This window comes from Mauremys mutica, chromosome 16 (assembly GCF_020497125.1).
Source record: "Mauremys mutica isolate MM-2020 ecotype Southern chromosome 16, ASM2049712v1, whole genome shotgun sequence".
Taxonomy (NCBI): Eukaryota; Metazoa; Chordata; order Testudines; family Geoemydidae; genus Mauremys; species Mauremys mutica.
Window position 1 is genome coordinate 22,826,002 of NC_059087.1, and position 17,291 is coordinate 22,843,292.

Genomic DNA, 17,291 nt, shown 5'->3' on the forward strand with positions numbered 1-17,291 from the left:
CCCTTTCCTCCTTTGTGCCCCTTGCAGGTGGATGATGCTATGCTGATGTTTGACAAGACAACCAACCGACACCGAGGTGAGGGCAGCACCCTGGCAGCGTGTGTGTGTGTGGAGAGCTGGCAGGGGATTGCGTAATGACAGGAGCAGCATGTGTGTTTGTGGTGATGGGGGTGGAGGGGAAGCTAGTGTCCCGTGGCCAGCAGCAGGGCATGCAGGTCACAGCTGCTCTTTATCTCACCTCCCATCACCCCATCCCTTAGCATCCGCATCCTTTAGCAGAGTCCCTCGCAGCACAGAGAGCTTTTGTCCAGCCCGTTTCCTGTGCTGTAAACTTGCCGAGTGGCTGATATGTGAGAGGAGGCAGCCTCCTCCCCTCCCCAGCTACCTACGTGGCTCCAGTTGTCTGTGTGTGTCTTACCTTGTCCTGAGTAATCCGAACCCTGGGGAAGCTGACGCAAGACCCAGAAGAGTGCCTGCCTCTGACCCCTTCCTCAGCCTGGGGCTCCCAAGTCACCTTTTCGTCAAATCCCATTTGTGGAATCTGGTTACAGAGTGGGAGCCTGGCTTTGGTATTCAGGCTCTTGGGATCAGACAGGAGACCACTGAATTTGAGCCTTAGTTTTGGAGGTGCCTGATTCTCTTGTACATGTGCCCTCTAACTGGCTACCACTCTTAAGAGGACACCACAATGGTGTGCACCATCCTGAGGACACAACTACACTGTGATGGTGGCAGCCCTTTGCTGGGCCACTGCCATGTTCACATACGTCACTAAGCACTTACACAGTGTGTTTGTTTATCTGCCTCAGACTCACACAGGAAGCACTTTCTGCTTTTGGCTCTCTCTCCCAGCCATACTTAGTATTCACACTTGCTGTCCAGGGTGCCCTTCAGTGCATCCCATTTTCTTACCGTTTAGGTGATTCTGGTTGCCTGATTTTATAGATTATACCACTCCAGCCCCACCCTGATGGGGGAGAAAAATGGCTAGCCCATAATAAATCATCAGATCCTGCACTTCTGCCCTCTACAGGAATTGGCTAGAGCAAAGTAAGCAATCATGAGAAAAGAGGGAGGGTCCTCGCATGGACCAGTAACTGATTAAAAGATAGGAAACAAAGGGTAGTTATAGATGGTCAGTTTTCACAATGGAGAGGGGTAAATAGCAGGGTCCCCCAAGGATCTATACCAGGACCAGTGCTGTTCTGCATATTCATAAATGATCTAGAAAAGAGGTAAACAGTGAAGTGCCAAAGTTTGTGGGCGATACAGAATTACTCAATGTAGAGACCTCGAAAACTGACTGCAAAGAGTTATAAAGGGTTCTCACAAAACTCGGTAACAAAACGGCAGATGAAATTCAGTGTCGACAAATGCAAAGTAATGCACATTGGAAAGCATAATCCCAACTCTACATACAAAATGATGGGGTCTAAATTAGCTGTTACGTCTCAACTAACCACAATGACTCCAAGATCTCTTTCTTATCTCAAAACATCTCCGTGTGCAGCGGCAGTCAAAAAAGCAAACCAAATGTTAGGAACTGTTAGGAAAAGGATAAATAATAAGACGAAAAAAATATCATCATGCCACTATATAAATCCATGGTATGCTCACACCTTGAGTACTGCGTGCCCCATTTTAAAAAGATGGATTAGAATTGGAAAAGATACAATGAAGGGCAACAAAGACAGACTAGGAGAGATTAAAAAGACGGGGGCTGTTCAGCCTGGAGAAGAGATGACTAAGGGGGGATATGATAGAGGTCTATAAAATCATGAATGGTTTGGAGAAAGTGAATAAGGAAGTGTTATTTAACCCTTCACATAATGCAAGAAGCAGGGGTCACCCACTGAAATTAATAGGCAGCAGGTTTAAAATAAACATAAAGAAATAATTCACAATATGCACAGTCAACCTGTGGAACTCATTACCAGGGGAAGTCGTGAAAGCCAAAAATATAACAGGATTCAAAAAAGAATTAGATATGTTCATAAAGAATAGGTCGATCAATGACTATTAGCCAATATGGTCAGGGACGCAACCCCATGTTCTGCATGTCCCTAAACCTCCAACTGCCAAAAGCTGGGATGTAATGACCGGGGACGGATCACTCGGTAATTGCCCTGTGCTGTTCATTCCCTATGAAGCACCTGCCACTGGCCATTGTTGGAAGACAGGATACTGGGCTTGATGGACCACTGGTCTGACTTAGTATGGCCATTCTTATGTAGAGCATTACAGAAGGGGTAGGGAGGACTGCCTTCCTCTGAGCCATCAGGTATTGGTCCCTGCCTGAGACAGGATATTAGACTAGATGGACCAATCATCTGGTCTGGTGTTGGTAACTTCATGGCTTCACTGTAGGGTACTTCTCTTGAGTTTCCAAGGCACCCAGATACCAGACCATGATTGGGGCAATATAAATTCCTACCTGGAGAGAAAGGAGAAGCTCATGGAAAGAGTCCAGTCCATCTTGGAAAATACTGAAAAATAGAAAAGTGTGTGTTTAAGTGATTTTTTAGCACTGGTGAAGTTGACTCAGCAGCTCTGGAGGCTGAAAGCTCCATTTAGCCACAGCTGCAATGCAAGCTCACTCAAAGTCCCTCTCTGCCATGCCTCTGCTCTTCCCCAAAAGGGCCACCCCTGGCTGCGAAAAGGAAGTTTGGACTCCAGAGCCCAGTCAGTCCTTTGCCAAGACAGGCAGCAAAGGGGTCGGTTAGAGATGTGCTCTGAGCATAGGGCTGGGAGGCAAGAACTCCCAAATTCTATTCCCACCTCAGATACTGATGGATGGTGTGAATGTGAGCAAATCACTTAACCTTTCCATGCCTTGGTTTTGCTCCAGAAATAGTGATTCTGATACTTGCCTGTCACACACAGGGCTGTAAGGACCAATTAATGTACAGTTAGGGCTTTGAAATGTGCTGAATTTCACTATTTGGGCTGGTGATGTTTGTGATGTGGGTGCCTGTCTATTGGGGACTGGACTGGGACCCACCAAACTCATTTCACATTGTGAACAGGCATTGGTAGGACACAATTTTGTTCATATGGACCTCTGCTGGATTGGAACTCTCTATTGTGGTATCAGTCATTAAGCCATCTAGTTTGTCTTGGAAAAATGGCAACGTTTAATAGAATAAATCCATCAGCAACGAGTGCCAGTGGCTTTAATGAAGGTGGGAGGTGCAGAAATGGAGCTGGGAGGAGAGAGGGAAATCTGGGAGAGGACAGTGATTTCCCTGCTCCTCATATGAGTGCTGCATGCATGCAGGACTTACTGGAGACCAGAGGGGAGTGGAAGTATTGCCATGACCCAACTGGTCCACCCCACGAACCTCTGGGTTGCCTTCTCTCCTGGGCATGTGGACAGGCAGGTGGCAGGTACTGATCACACAGAGTTGTGCCCTGACCAGGAAGTGTTGCCCTTTCTTCAGGGTTTGGATTCGTCACATTTGAGAGTGAAGATATTGTGGAGAAGGTGTGTGAGATCCACTTCCATGAGATCAATAACAAAATGGTAAGTGTGAAGAACAAAGCTGGCGGTGGAGGGATGGGGTAAAGCACTGGGGCTCTGGGACTGCAGGTCAGAAGCAGATGAGACCCCTGAAATCACTGCCCCAGATCTAGGGAGGAGGTACTCAACAAGGAGGGGAGCCACTGCTGGTATTTGGAGCCCAAAAGACAATGCAATCTAACCATAATTGGGAATTGTAACTGACCCCTGAGTGCTGTACAAGTATTAACTAAACTTCTCCCCACCCCTGTGAGGCAGGTATCCTCGTTTAACAAATGAGGACACTGAGGCTCCAAGGTTGTCTTGCCGAAAGTCCCAGAGAGTCAAGGACAGAACCACGGGTAGAACTTTTAGTCACCTGTTTTAACTACTCAACAATGGTGCTTCTCTAGCAGAGTAACAGGGTGGGGGAGGCTGCAGGATGGGAGGCAGGCTTGGGGAGTGGTGCATGGGACAGCAAGCGCAGTGGTTCCAGTGCACTAAGGCAGCCCTCCTGTGCGGTACTGTATGTGCTCCGAGCAAACATGCTGTGCAAGTCAAGGCCAAGGTCCGACACTTTTTTTTTTTTCCTTGTGGCAGGTGGAATGTAAAAAAGCTCAGCCAAAGGAAGTGATGTCCCCCACTGGCTCCGCGAGAGGGCGGTCCCGAGTGATGCCTTATGGGATGGATGCCTTCATGCTTGGGATTGGCATGCTGGGTAAGCGCTTCAAAAATCCCTTCTCTCTACCCCCCATGTCATACTTGGCAGCAGCAGTACGGGACTCTGCTCCGGGGGCAGAAGGCTTTATTCTAGGGCTACCTTTCTAGGGATAATACAGTGGGGGAGGTGGCTCAGGCTGTTCAAGAAGAGATTGGATCTATGACATCAGACCCCATTTTGAAAAGCAATGCTGAAGCTGGGAGGAGGGCTGGGATCAATTTATGATCACAAATCGCCCTCTGGTGGCAGCGTGGAAGAACTGTAGATGTGCTGCGTATGCACGGTTGTAGAGGTGGAGTCACAAAAAGAACAGGAATGCAGCTGGGTTGGGAGAAATTTTAACACGTAGTTGGAATTCCTGTCCAATATAATACCTATAGAACAGGATATACACTGTGACTCGACACAAATAAAAGGCTGTATATGCCCTGGTAACACAATTGGGCCAAAAGCAGAGTTTTCCACGTCCACGTATATTACTACTGTCCTAGGCCAGACTGTACAATTAATGTTTGCTTCAACAGCCCCAAATACTATTAGTCACCCTTCTTCAGCGGGGCGAAGGGGAGAGTGTAATCCCTTCAAATACACAGGCAGAGCGTGTTCTCTGTGTATTATCCTAATAAACAGTCTCATTGTTTTCAAGAGGGATAAAAATGTCCTTGAGAATCCAGTGGAGCCTGTATACCACTGACTTCCCTCCTTTAGGGAACCCATTCTGGGTCACAAATCAAACTGGCCACTCTGACAAGGAAGTGTCTGTGTGGCATTGTGGGGACCTTTTTTCTGTGTTCAGGTTACAAAGGAAAAGGTGTGGGGTTCCCCCCACACCCCTGACTTCCAGCCCAATTAGCTCCTTTTAGGGTCTGTGAGTCAAACTTGGTTCGTTCTTGCTTGATCGTCACCAGCACCCTGAGCCCATCCAACCTGTATTATAGGTGTGGTTAAGGTGAACAGACACACGTGTCCTTTGGGTCAGGGCCCTGGGGGGGGTAGTGCTGGAGGAGGAACGCTCAACCTGGCACTTGAATCCCAGCTTGGGTTGGCAGGGCTGGCAGGCAGAGGAAAAACACCTCTTTTTTGCATTTGCACTCGGCACTTGCTCACTGGAGTTGCTGAGATAAAATAGATCTGGAACCCCACAAAGCCACTTCAGATTTTAGTTTTGGGGTTTTTTGAGTAGAACTGTATTTTAAACCAGCAGACTCAAATGAGTCAGTGGGAAATCCACATACGCTTGTCATGGGAGATCTCAAATTGAACATTCAGTTCTTAGTCAGCTGCTGGCTTTCTCATGGGACTGTTTAAAGTTGGTGATTAGCTATGACAGCGTCTCAGGAAATGGGAAGACTTGTCCTAGTGATCTGTGCCAGGAACAGGCTATCTGCCTGCACGTTTTCAGCCATCTGTTCTTTCTGTAACTACTTCAGAGTGTTAGCCAGCAGCTCTATTACTAAAGTAGATGATTGACTGGCACTAAATCACGCATCATCCATATGCTCCCACTGTCTCTCAGAGCCCCCTTTCAGAAAACCAGCTAGTACTTTAGTTTGTGGGGCCTTGAGCTTTCTGACAGGGAAATCTACATGTCTTTGCAGGGGAACTATGTCTGGAACGACAAAGGGGCAATGTATTAAAATTCTTCCCCAGATTCCTGCACGGTGTGCACTGTGTGGGGTAACTGCTATGTTACTTGGTCCTTTCGCAGTGTGTGTTCAGGCTATGGGGAGGCAGGCAGAGCTGGAACTGGAAAGTGGCATTGTGTGCATTCGTGTAACCATCCCCTCTTCTCTGCTGGCAGGTTATCCAGGTTTCCAAGCTGCCACTTATGCCAGTCGGAGTTACACGGGCCTTGCGCCTGGCTACACTTATCAGTTTCCTGGTAAGTGCCTCTTCCTGCCTATTCGTCCAGTTTGTCCTCACACTAAGGGAAGCCCGTGGCATGTGACCCAATCTCTGCCTGTTTTACCCTTGCCCTAGTTTGGACTTCCTTTAAATCTGTGAAGGTGGGAGGTGACGGAGGCCTGGAATAGGTGGGAACAGCCTACTGGCTAGTTAGGAAGGAGGCTGTAGCCATGTGAGTGTCTGCTGTTGCTATCCCCTCACTCCAGTGACAGGAAAAGTCCTAGGTTCATGCACCCCCCCTTTCTGCTAGGTTCCTCCGTGGGGGCTGCTGTTACACAGAAGGGACCTTGCAGCTCTGCCTGTCTTGCTGCCTCTGTGTGTGTGTGTCTCTCCACCAGAGTCGCCACCTTTCTGAAAACAGAGTGCAGGACTTGAACCCTGCTAGCATTAAATGGGCCTGAAGTTTCCTAGGCTTCCTAAATGTGAGAGTCTTAAGATGCAGTGAGTTGTATCCTGGATCTCTTAAAGGCCCAGTAAACCCCTCTTCACAACACTGCATATTTGTACATTCCCCAACCAGCCCCATTCCTCGTCTTGAAGCCCATATGTGACCATCGCTGCCTGGTCCCTGATGAATGCCCTGCAGCCGCTCTGAGCTTTCTGCTGGCCTCCTCTCCCTCCCCTTCCCGCACAAGCAAAGAGCGGGCTGCAAGGCCACCCTATAAAAGACTGCCCTGCTGTTCTCAGGACGAGTGGCAACTCTGAGTGTCCCCTGTCCTCCTCTGCCCTCCCGCCCCCAATGCATTGTGTAGAAAGGCCTGACATTAGGCAATTGGCAACGGGCTCTGGCAGCTTTCATCTCTAAGCTGCTAGTCAGAACCCAGCCTACGTTGGCGGCAACTGAAAGTAGCTGTCTGGTAGTCTGTGTGAATCCAGTTGCTGGGTCTCAGTCCTAGCGAACCGGGTGTTCATGTCACACAGCCACCTCCAGCTCAACTGGCATTTGTTGGCAGTCCTAGCTGCGAGGCCAAGGATTGGCTGGGCCAAAGAGACTCAATTCCCCTTTCAACCCTAGAGATGGTCCCTCCAGGGCAGAGTTGAGGCACATGGTCTGGGCTGTGCCTGTTCTGGGGGTAAGCAGCGGCTTTCAGTCTCCAGTGCTGTCAATCCAACTCGCAGTTCATTTAAAATAAAGAGTCGAAGGCCGGGTGCTGCAGTGACTTCCTCCATCTCTGTCTGGCCTTGTGTTCTAGCCAGAAAGGCCCAATGCTGCTTTCTCTCTGCCAGATCCCCCTCGGGGGTGTTTTACAAGTTCCTAAGTTGTCTTACATTTCGTTTTTAGAATTCCGTGTAGAGCGGACCCCTCTCCCGAGTGCCCCCGTCCTCCCCGAGCTCACAGGTCAGTCCCACTGATTTCCTAAAACTCACAAGCTGGAAGGGGAGAAGGGGCTTTGGGTTATTCCAGTGATGTCGCTGCCCCATAGCTTGGCGCAGTGAGACTGGAAACATTCCTCATTTCCTCTTCCATCTGCACTAGCTACATCAAGGACAGGGGCTGGGGGCGAGGGGTGGAGAGGGGAACAGAACCATGCATATCACATTGGAGGAGATGAGATGCAGATCATACATGATGAGGGCAAGTGGGCTTGAATCCCCAAATTCTCTAGCTTCTGATCTGCTGCTGTTCCCTGCCCTGTTTTCGCTCCTTATCCAGGGGTTAGTCTCTAAATCATTGATGAGAACTTGTTGCTAGCAATGTGAATTCTAAGAAATCCACTACTGTAGTCCCAGCCTGAGCTGGTGTAGTGCAGGGCACTGGACCTGGGGGAGCTTAGCGCTACCTAAGCCCCGGGCTCTCTAGGTAGAGGAACATTGAGTGTGGTGGAGCTCCCAGCTGTACTCATCAGTAGTGGTGGTTGAGCCTGATGTAATAGAAGGGGGGATGATGAAGTTTTGCAAGGACTAGTCAGGAGTCTGAGTATTTTCCCAAATACCTGCTTCTTCCCCCAGCTCCTCAGGCCTCTGAGTTTGTGCAGCATGTATTCTTGATGCTGCTTTTTCCATAGGCTCTTCCTTCCATGGCCACGTTTTCCCAAGCTCTGTAGCATGCCTGGTATTTGTCTTAGAAAAGCAGCTACGTCTAGCAGTGGGCTGGCCTCCTCTTCCCTATCCACCGACCCATCTTCCATAACATCCTTTCACTCTGACACTTCCTTGACAGCGTCTGTTTCTTCAAGGACTGGATTTGTCTGTAGTGAGGATGCAGACTTCTGCAGGGAGCTTATTATTTGGAAGCTTTGCTAGCTGCAGGGGGTTTGGGGAGGATTGGAAGGGGAGTTTTCCAATGGCGCAGAATAGTGCTGATCCTCGTAGAGTGTGCACGTCGAAGAACGCTGAGGTTGGTAAAACAAATTACTCAAAGGGAAGTGGAGTGTGTTAAGTTAATAAAGCCATCCCCTGGAGCCACATATATACACCTCTACCTCGATATAACGCTGTCCTCGGGAGCCAAAAAGTCTTACCGCGTTATAGGTGAAACTGTGTTATATTGAACTTGCTTTGATCCGCCAGAGCACACAGTCCTGTCCTCCTGCCCCCCTTCCCCGGAGCGCTGCTTTACCAAGTTATATCCAAATTTGTGTTCTATCGGGTCGCGTTATATCGGAGTAGAGGTGTAGTTGAATAAGCCTCTGAAATTCCACCTGTGGCTGTGATTCTGTCAGCTCTCAAACGGAGTAGGGTTGGACTGGGTCTACATTAGAATAGAAAAAAAAATGGTGTTGCAAGAGTTGCATTGATAACTCACTCAAAGGTCCTCTTCCCTCTAAGTCCACATGGGACTAGTGCCCCTGCAGCGTGCGGAGGCACCTCGCTGCTGGAGGAGCATAAAACACAAGTCCCGCTCATTGGAGCTCATTAGAGAGACACTGGTACTTTTGCCAGCAGTGAACTATTAATGTTGGTGTCCTGGCTACCTGCCATGTTGGGTAATTACAACCTCTGTCCCTAGATTCCCTCCAGAATTTCAGCTGGAGATGGTGGCATTCCTCTCTTCTCTGCTGGGGGCTGTTAAACAGTCACTGGGCAGCTTGTTGTCAGTGGTGGGTGCTGATTCATGTGCACACCTGGCTTGCTCCCAGGACATTTGTGCTCCCGCAGCTCCTGCTGAGACATCTGTGGGAACTGAGGGCATTCAGCACCCTGCAGCACCAGGCCACTAGGTTGTGAAGTGCTTCAAGAACCTTCTGGCTGAACATGGCTCTATAAATGTCAACCATCAGCAGGGGGTGTATTGAGTAGCATTGAAACAAGAAGGGTGGTACTCTGAGAGTATCAGATGCTGCTCCTGTGTGCAGCAGCTAATGAGAGGGGAGCTCCCTAGGCAAGGCAGAAGTCTGGTTTCTAACTAGATAAACTACGAGGCAAAAATATTTTTCCTACAGAGGGAATTGGATTCTTTCTCAGCAAAACTGGCCCTTTACTCACCACAACAGCATCTTTGAGGGAAAAATATTGCCACTCCGTGCTTACGTTTGCTGTAGACGTATGATAAGCCACTAACCCAGATATAAGCCCCCAATGTGATGTACGCCTGAAACCAGACAAAGCCTGCAATGAAACATTCCCTCCCGAGCTAGTCTGGGTTTCAGCCCTTTAACTCAATCGATTTTGTTCTGACCTCTTTTTACATTTCTCTAAACAGAATCACGGTGGATTTCGCAGTTGAGCATGAAATGCTAACCCAGGCATGTTAGGGGCAATGAGAACAGTAGTGGGTAGGTGCCTTGTGGCCTCAGGGCTGGGTGCCCATGGCAGTAGAAATATGGACGACATTTGCTACATATAAGTTAAAGCTTCCAGTGTTTAATTGTGCCTCTTCTGGCTTCTGCACCCCCAGGCGCACGCTCCACACTCTGCTAGCATGGACAGCGGGGGGGTTGCAGTTGGCAGGAGAACTGGAAAAGTAGGGAGTGTCTGCAGCAGTGGGAGAGCTGGGGGGGAGGAGGTTGCGTGAGTATTGAACCATTGCTGTTGAAAGATGCTAGAGAACAGGGCTGTGCCCCAGCATGGCTAGAGGATGCTGAGCATTGAAGCTGTCTTCTGGATGAGATGTCAAACCAAGCTATTGACCCTCTGTGCCCACCACAAATCCCCAGAGTTGGGGTGTTAGCCTTTAGGGTTGGAGCCAAATGCCAATAGCCATCCTAAATTCCCCATGCCGGTTCACCTGGCTATGGGATTCTTAGTCACTTCCTGCCCTAAGATGGCATGTGGTACTGTGGTTTAACAGTGTCACCCAGATATCGCTGTGTTTCAGTCCTGAACAGAAAGTTTCCTATGTCTGGAATTGGTCAGCTCAGTTGCTTGAGGGCTTTTCTAAATGAAAACTGTCCTGTAAATGCAGGGCTGTGTGCTCCTCCTGCTTATCCATCCTGGGTGTAGTAGGTAACATGCCAAGCTAATGCACCTTTTTGGCAGCTGTTTCTAGAGGGAAGTGAAGATGCCTGCTCAGGAGCTTCCTCTGGTGCCACTATGAGATGCCTGTTCCTTCTCTTTCAGCAATTCCCCTTACTGCATATGGACCGATGGCGGCAGCAGCGGCGGCAGCAGCTGTAGTGCGAGGGACAGGTAACTGCCACTTTCCTACCCTGTGAAGCAACCTGGCTGAGGTTTGCACTGGGCTATGGGAGGGGGGTGGGACGGGGTTGCATTTTGGGATCTTCACCATGTAGTTTTGCTTCCTCCCTTAGGTTCTACTCCGAGCCGCACTGGTGGGTTTCTGGGCACTACCAGTCCTGGGCCAATGGCAGAGCTTTACGGAGCAGCCAATCAGGATTCAGGGGTCAGCAGTTACATCAGTGCTGCGAGTCCAGCTCCAAGTACTGGCTTTGGTCACAGCCTAGGGGTGAGTGTTTCACACCCAGCTATTGAAGTTGGGAGGTAGAAGGAGGTAGGGTGTGTATAAATCATTAAACCTTTTGGGAGGGTGATTTCTACAACTATGAATACCCAAATGATGACAGCTGCAGGCAACCTCAAGGCTTGGTTACTGCAATATACAGTTCCTAGGCATAAAAACACTCCGCTTAAGGCCCCAATTGGTTCCTAATGCAGCAGCCTACTTAGCTTACAGAGCAGGCTGCTGAGTGCATATCACCCCAGAGCTCTGCTCTCTACACTGATTCCCCATCGAATACCAGGTCAAGTGCTAGGGCTTGGTCCTACTCTTCAGAGCCCTCCATGGAACTGGCCCAAGCTACCCAAGGGCCTATTACCTCACTCTGATCATAGCGTGCCATGACAGCTACGTTCCTCTGGGCCGATGGAACTGGCACCTCAAGGGTGAGACTCATGAGCAGTGGAAACTGCTTTCCCAGCAGCTGGGCCGTAGCTGAACTCACCGCTGTAAATGTTAAGAAAGACCACAACCATTCTTCACCATCAGAATGAAACACAGAACTCCCTTCCAAGGGTGGAACGCACAGGGGTCCCCAGGAATAACACAAGGCTGGACAGGGATGGGGAGAGTGCAGAGCAAATATCTGCTAGCTGCATGTTCCCCTGTGGAATGTGGGGCTACAGCTGGGAGAGGACTGGGGATTCCATAGGACTCTGCAGGGGGATATTAGGTGGCTCTGAAGAGACGGACTAGTGACGGCATGTTTCCTGAGTGGGACTGTATCACTCCATGTAAATCTCAGGGTGCTGGGAGGCCTCCTCATAGTGGATTGGGGGGCTAAATGATTCCAGTGGATCTCTAAAGGGGGTAGGGCTGTCCTTAGGAATAGTACATTTAGGGACATTGACATCCCAGTAAATTCCTACAAGGGGGAGGGACGGATGGACAAATCACACTCATGGACTCAACCTCTTTCCTGTGGTTTGTGTAATCAGGGGATTTGAATTCTTCCTCTGTAGGGTCCCTTGATTGCAACGGCTTTTACCAATGGGTACCACTGAAGCTAGCGACCAAGGAGGCAGGAGGTAAGATGTTTGAACAGGAGGGGGCGGGAAGGGTGTGAGAAAAGTGAAGGTAGGCTCAGGAGGAGATTTTATTATTAGGAAACTCTCATTGTAACTTGTTGGTTGGGCCATCATTCAGGGGCTTCATCTGAAGATGGGAGGAAGGAGGCCAGGCGAGGGGCGGCCTTTTTGTCCTGTCCACCCAGTGACCCAGGTTCTAATTCCTTCTCCCAGACTCTGGTCCCCATGCTTGAAGTCCTGCAGAGGCATTCCATTGAGTGTGGGCAGGAAGGGAAAGGAAATGGTGTTTTGCTTGAGTAACCTCTTTGGCCAGTTAGAGAGTGTCACTGTTAGGCTCTAAAGGGAAGCTCCTCCAGGTCTCTGAGGCCAGAAGAATAAGTGACTGTGCCCCAGTGGTGGCAGGGAGAAGGGGGAGTGCTCAGTTGGAAAGGTGTGGAGTGAGGGAAATGGAGACCTGGTAGAAATTGGGGAGTTGATGGAGACAGACTGGCACAGTTGGCCAAAACCCTAAGGCAATGTGAGCTCTCGCACTGGCACTCTGAAAGAGAAGCCCCTGCCACCCTTTTACTTTGCAGTACCCTGCATGCAGCTAACTCAACAAATCTCACTGCTGCTGAGAGCACTGCATCTCTGGAGTGGTGTTTCCTCTCCATAGAGGTGGTCTATGGAGAGAAGAGGCTTCCACATCCAGATGGGAGAGGGGAAAATCCTACATGCAGTTCCAGCTGTGTCCCTTAGAAGGGGGTGAGGGGGAGCTATTGGAGGATCTCAGTGCACACCTCAAAAGTGGCAGAAGTTTGGTAGTTTAAAAAGAGAAATGTGGCTGAAATGAGTCGGGCAGATGTTTCCAGGGAAAGGGAGTGACTGGGCTGCTTCTCTTCAGCCAGGGATAACTTGAGTTCAGTTTGCAGCATATAACTAGCCTCATCTTTAATACAGAAGTTTGAGCCAGGGAGCCTGCAGATCTTAGCATTCAATACTCCTTGATCCAAGAAGTCAGGCTGCATTGCATGCTGGGGCATGTCCCTTTGGCCCATGCCTTCATGTTAAAGATAGGGGCAGTTGCATTCTGCCCCACTTCTTTGCCAGTCAGGTGTGATCTTCATGCCACTGCCAAGGTGCCAGCACAATCCTGCATTAGGGGAAGCTTGGACACCCCCTGTTGCTGTGTTAGACAAGACAAAAAATGAAAAGTTGTTAGTTTTTTTTGTTTCTGTTTCTGTCTCCTCTACCCCCACCATACTCTCCACCTCTGCTGGTCTCCTGCAGATTCCCCAGTGACCTAACCAAGGACAGCGGGCTGGAGGATCTGGTGAGCCTTGGGGGATGAGCCAAGGTTTCCTTTTTATTGAATAAAACTGCACACTGCCGGCTGGTTGCCAGGCTCCTGCTGACCTGCCCTGATCTCTCCCATTGAACAGACCACACTGGACTGAACCCAAGGAGATCATCTCGCTTTCTTACTAACCACCGATGGTTTACGCTTCTCCCTTCCCCAACCCACCGATTCTTCTTTATTTATTTTATTAGCTGGTAGTTTTATTTTTTATTTTATTTTTTTATCTTTATTTTTTTGTGGGGGGTGACCCTCTTTTTCATTGTTTGCTCTTTCCTGAGCTAGTAGACATATTTTATGAATTGGCTTTGTGATCGTGTTAGGTAGTTTTTAATGAGGAGTATTTTTATTTGGCTTTGAAATTGTTTTGAATCTTTTCAACTGTTATTGTCAACATTTTTAAAGGACAGTATGTGATGTGAATGCAGTTCTGAAGGGAAGAGAGACGCAGAGAGAGAGAGAGAGAACACTGAGCAGAACTGACGCATTTCTATTTTTTTTTAAAGAAACTGTTTTTAATTGTTTCTGTTTTGTAAATGTGAGGTTTTGAAATGTGTGAAGCTCCAAGGATCTGAAAAGGTGGGACATCGCTACGGAACAAAACAAAATGTATATTTTGCTAAGTAAAAACACTATCCTTACAGCTGAAAGTATTTTTGTTTTCCTAGATTTAGTTTTACGTGGGGTTTTCTTTTTCCTAGTGTATAATATGTAAATATCGCGAGGTGAACCTGGCTGCAGCCTGACTCAAGGAGCAGCTCCAGGTTCCTGAACCTGGCACCTCAGTGTGAGCAATATTCTCCAGCAGAATCCTGACAGGACTCCTTTCTTTTTTGTACACCTTTTACTGTAAGATTTTAAGACCTCTGAGATGAAGGAGGGGGGAGAGGGGAATGAAACTTACCGGCCATCGGCTATTTTGCTGAGCGGGTTAAAGCTGCTTCTAGTCGCTTGATGTACAGACTCCACCACTGGGCTCCCTAAGTGCCAGCATCTGGTTTGGCTAGGCAAAGGGCTTTACTGCCTCTGCTTGTCTTCATTATTTTGAAAGGAATTGACTCTCCAAACAGTATCGCTTGTGTCAAGATAGTCTGGGGAAGGGCATCATCTTCTAGGGGGCAGGGTACTGGGAAGGGCTCGTTGTGAGGGGTGGGATGAGGAGGTGGTCATTCTCTGAAGGGCAGGGCATTGGGTGGGGGAAGTCATTAACGGTGGGGGGACTGGGGGTGGTACTGTATGGGGGAAGGGTGAGTAAAGGGCTTCTCAGGGATCATATGAATTCTAGAATCACAGCTTCCCATTTGCTTTCCTCTGTGTCCTGAAATCTAGGGGAGTTTGTCCTCTGTCCTGTAATTTGATTATATGGTCCCTTCTCCTGAGGCTGCCCGAGCCCTTGTTAACAAGTGGCCTCTGCTGTGGGGTTGCCTCAAGCAGGAATTTAAGGGGCAGGATTGGGTCTGGATTTGTTTTAAATGAACCAAAGACCTTGTTAAGGGGGGTGATTAAGCCTTTTATTAAGATGCAGCCCAACACTTTTCCCAGGGAAATAATGTAGCTTCATCTTAAGTTTTAAAAATCATTCCCCCTCTTCTCCCAAAATGAGCCCCAGCAAGTGAGAGGATTGGAAGGGGGGGGGGCACGGTGCCCAAATGGACCCCTTCTTCCCTTCCACTTCCCGGTTCCCTAGCTGCATTGTGGCTAGTTTTGAGACCCAGCAGTGTGGGCCGTGCCTGACCAAGCAATACATTTGGAGAGCTCTGTTTAGTCAGAGGTACTTAATGGGTTAGTACTGAAAACACAAAGCAATAATTTTTGTTACTGAGACAAGAGTCTGTATGTCTGGGTTTTTTTAATATTTCCTAATTAAAGAAGAGTTGCATTGTATTGGGTTTATTTTTATTCTGTATACTTCAAATTTGGGTCTGCAGACGGCGCTTTCTTCCCTCTTGGTACATGCGCTGAGCTGCTTCTGTGCCCCCTACCTCCCAGCCCCACTGTATTGCCACTGGGCTGTGATTCGCTCTCCAGCCAGTGCTGCTGCTGCCCAGAGGCTGGGGCTCCGGTTTGAGGGTGGGCATTTTTTAAAAGAAATAAAGCTATGTTTTGAAAGCCAGTAAGTTATTACACTCCAATGTTTGTTCTCTCCACACCTGTAACCCTTTTTCCAGATTTCAGTTTTAAATTCCTAATAAATTATTTGAAAATGGTCCTTCTCGGTTGTGGTATGTGTATGAGTGGCTCTGAATTGGGGAACGCTTCACTCAGGTTTGGGGATGTTGGGAATCTTGCCCTGTGGTTAGCACACAAGCCTGGGAGCCACAGACCTGGCATTCAACTCCCAGCTCTGGTACATCCCTTAACTCTCTTTTGAGCATCTGTTTCCCATCCGTAAAACAGAGATGATAATTCTTCTCCACCTCACAGGGGTCATGCATGGATGTCTCTGGATTCCGGAAAGGGAGAAACACACCAGGAAATCAGAAAGCCTGGAAGTATTCTTTGGATTTGCTGAACACAGCAGAACAAGGGATTTAGATTGCAAGAAAGCAAATTGTGGAGAATAAAGAAATCTAGTGAATAAAGAGCACTGGGAGGAAATATTAAAATCTGCTAGTGTACAAGAAAGTTGGAGATTCCTAAAAAGCACTCAAATTAATATACAACAGGTCACAATGCTACTGAGAGAAGAATGCAAATAATAAGCAGCAACTAGTATAGTTTCATGAAACACTGTTCAAAGATCTGCTGGTGAAAGTAACCCCAAGAGTCCTGATGGAGTCTGCATTTAATAATGGAAATTCTGCTGTGTTGTCACAGCTATCAAGGTGGGAGGCTTTGGGATAAACTGATCCATGAAGACCAGAGCTTTCATCTAGTATCCTTCAGTGATAGAATGAAATGTATCCTGTTTCTCCTTGTTTGGTGTCTGGGTGGTCCTCACTAACTCGCTTTCCCACACTTTATGATTGGTTGTCTGGAAATCACCAGACACAAATGCTCAGATTTTAATTGTACCTGCCACATGTGGGCCTTGTGTATTTTTGTGTGTCCCATGTACATAACACACAACCATCAAGTTGTTCTTTGGGAGCACACACGCTAAAAGTGGAGAGGAAAGGAACCCCAGAAAGTGAAGGTTTACAGGCAAAAGGAAAGGGCAATAAAAGGAATATGTTAAGAGTAGCGAAGTGGAGAACACGAAGGCTTACAAGTATATGAAAAGTGAAAATAGCAGGAAAGACAATGGGGAAAAGGTGAAATTGTGATTCTAAAGCAACTGAGATACTGAATTGTTTTAAATCTGGCTTTAATAAGAGGTTTGGACAATTTAGTCATGAGAATCTTGAACTTCTTGGAAAATGAACACGTACTTAAGCAAATGTTTTGAATAATCTATCTCGATGTAAAGGGAATTAATTAACTTTCTGAACCAATGAATGGGAGTCTTAGAGAAATGGGGAGGAAACCAAGAGTTTAAAAAACAACAAACAGCACATGGGACACACAAAAGGAGGAAAAAAGTAATCCTGGTAGTTGCAACCAGTAAAACTAGCTACAGGCCCTTAATACAATTATAGTAAGAATCTGAGCAGAGGCCTAGTCTACACTGAGAATTTAAGGCAGGTCTCCCACCCTTTTTCTAGCCCTTGTGCAGCTCCACCAGTGTTTTGAAATGGTAGGAGCACTAGTGTAGTCTGATCACCCAGTGGTTTTGACACCATGTTAACTAGACCTACGTTGAGCAGGCTTAGAAGACAGGTTGGTAAGAATGTAAGTGGTCAGTCTCCCACTTCTGCTAGTTTTGGTGAGGTGGTACAGGTACTAGACATAGTGGGAGAATTGGCTAAAAGTCTAAGTGTAGTTGCATCTCTAGAAGATAATGGAACCATGAGTAATAAATATGG

At 48.0% G+C, this 17,291-nt stretch overlaps 1 protein-coding gene across 15 annotated transcripts in view; it reads left to right on the plus strand.

Annotated features, from left to right (window-relative positions):
* The window catches only part of MSI1 (musashi RNA binding protein 1), a 107,002-nt gene extending 91,407 nt beyond the window's left edge, over positions 1 to 15,595 (plus strand). For 9 of the 15 annotated variants that reach the window (XM_044989636.1, XM_044989638.1, XM_044989639.1 and 6 more), the window contains 9 exons: positions 28 to 76; positions 3,441 to 3,523; positions 4,100 to 4,217; positions 6,022 to 6,102; positions 7,408 to 7,464; positions 10,626 to 10,694; positions 10,799 to 10,971; positions 11,985 to 12,050; positions 13,320 to 15,595. In XM_044989636.1, coding sequence (XP_044845571.1) covers positions 28 to 76; positions 3,441 to 3,523; positions 4,100 to 4,217; positions 6,022 to 6,102; positions 7,408 to 7,464; positions 10,626 to 10,694; positions 10,799 to 10,971; positions 11,985 to 12,026 — 672 coding nt within the window. In that variant the 3' untranslated portion in view covers positions 12,027 to 12,050; positions 13,320 to 15,595. The remainder of the gene's footprint in view (positions 1 to 27; positions 77 to 3,440; positions 3,524 to 4,099; positions 4,218 to 6,021; positions 6,103 to 7,407; positions 7,465 to 10,625; positions 10,695 to 10,798; positions 10,972 to 11,984; positions 12,051 to 13,319) is intronic. The other 6 variants (XM_044989630.1, XM_044989641.1, XM_044989632.1 and 3 more) reach the window with 3 other exon arrangements.
* Positions 15,596 to 17,291: the final 1,696 nt, after the last annotated feature.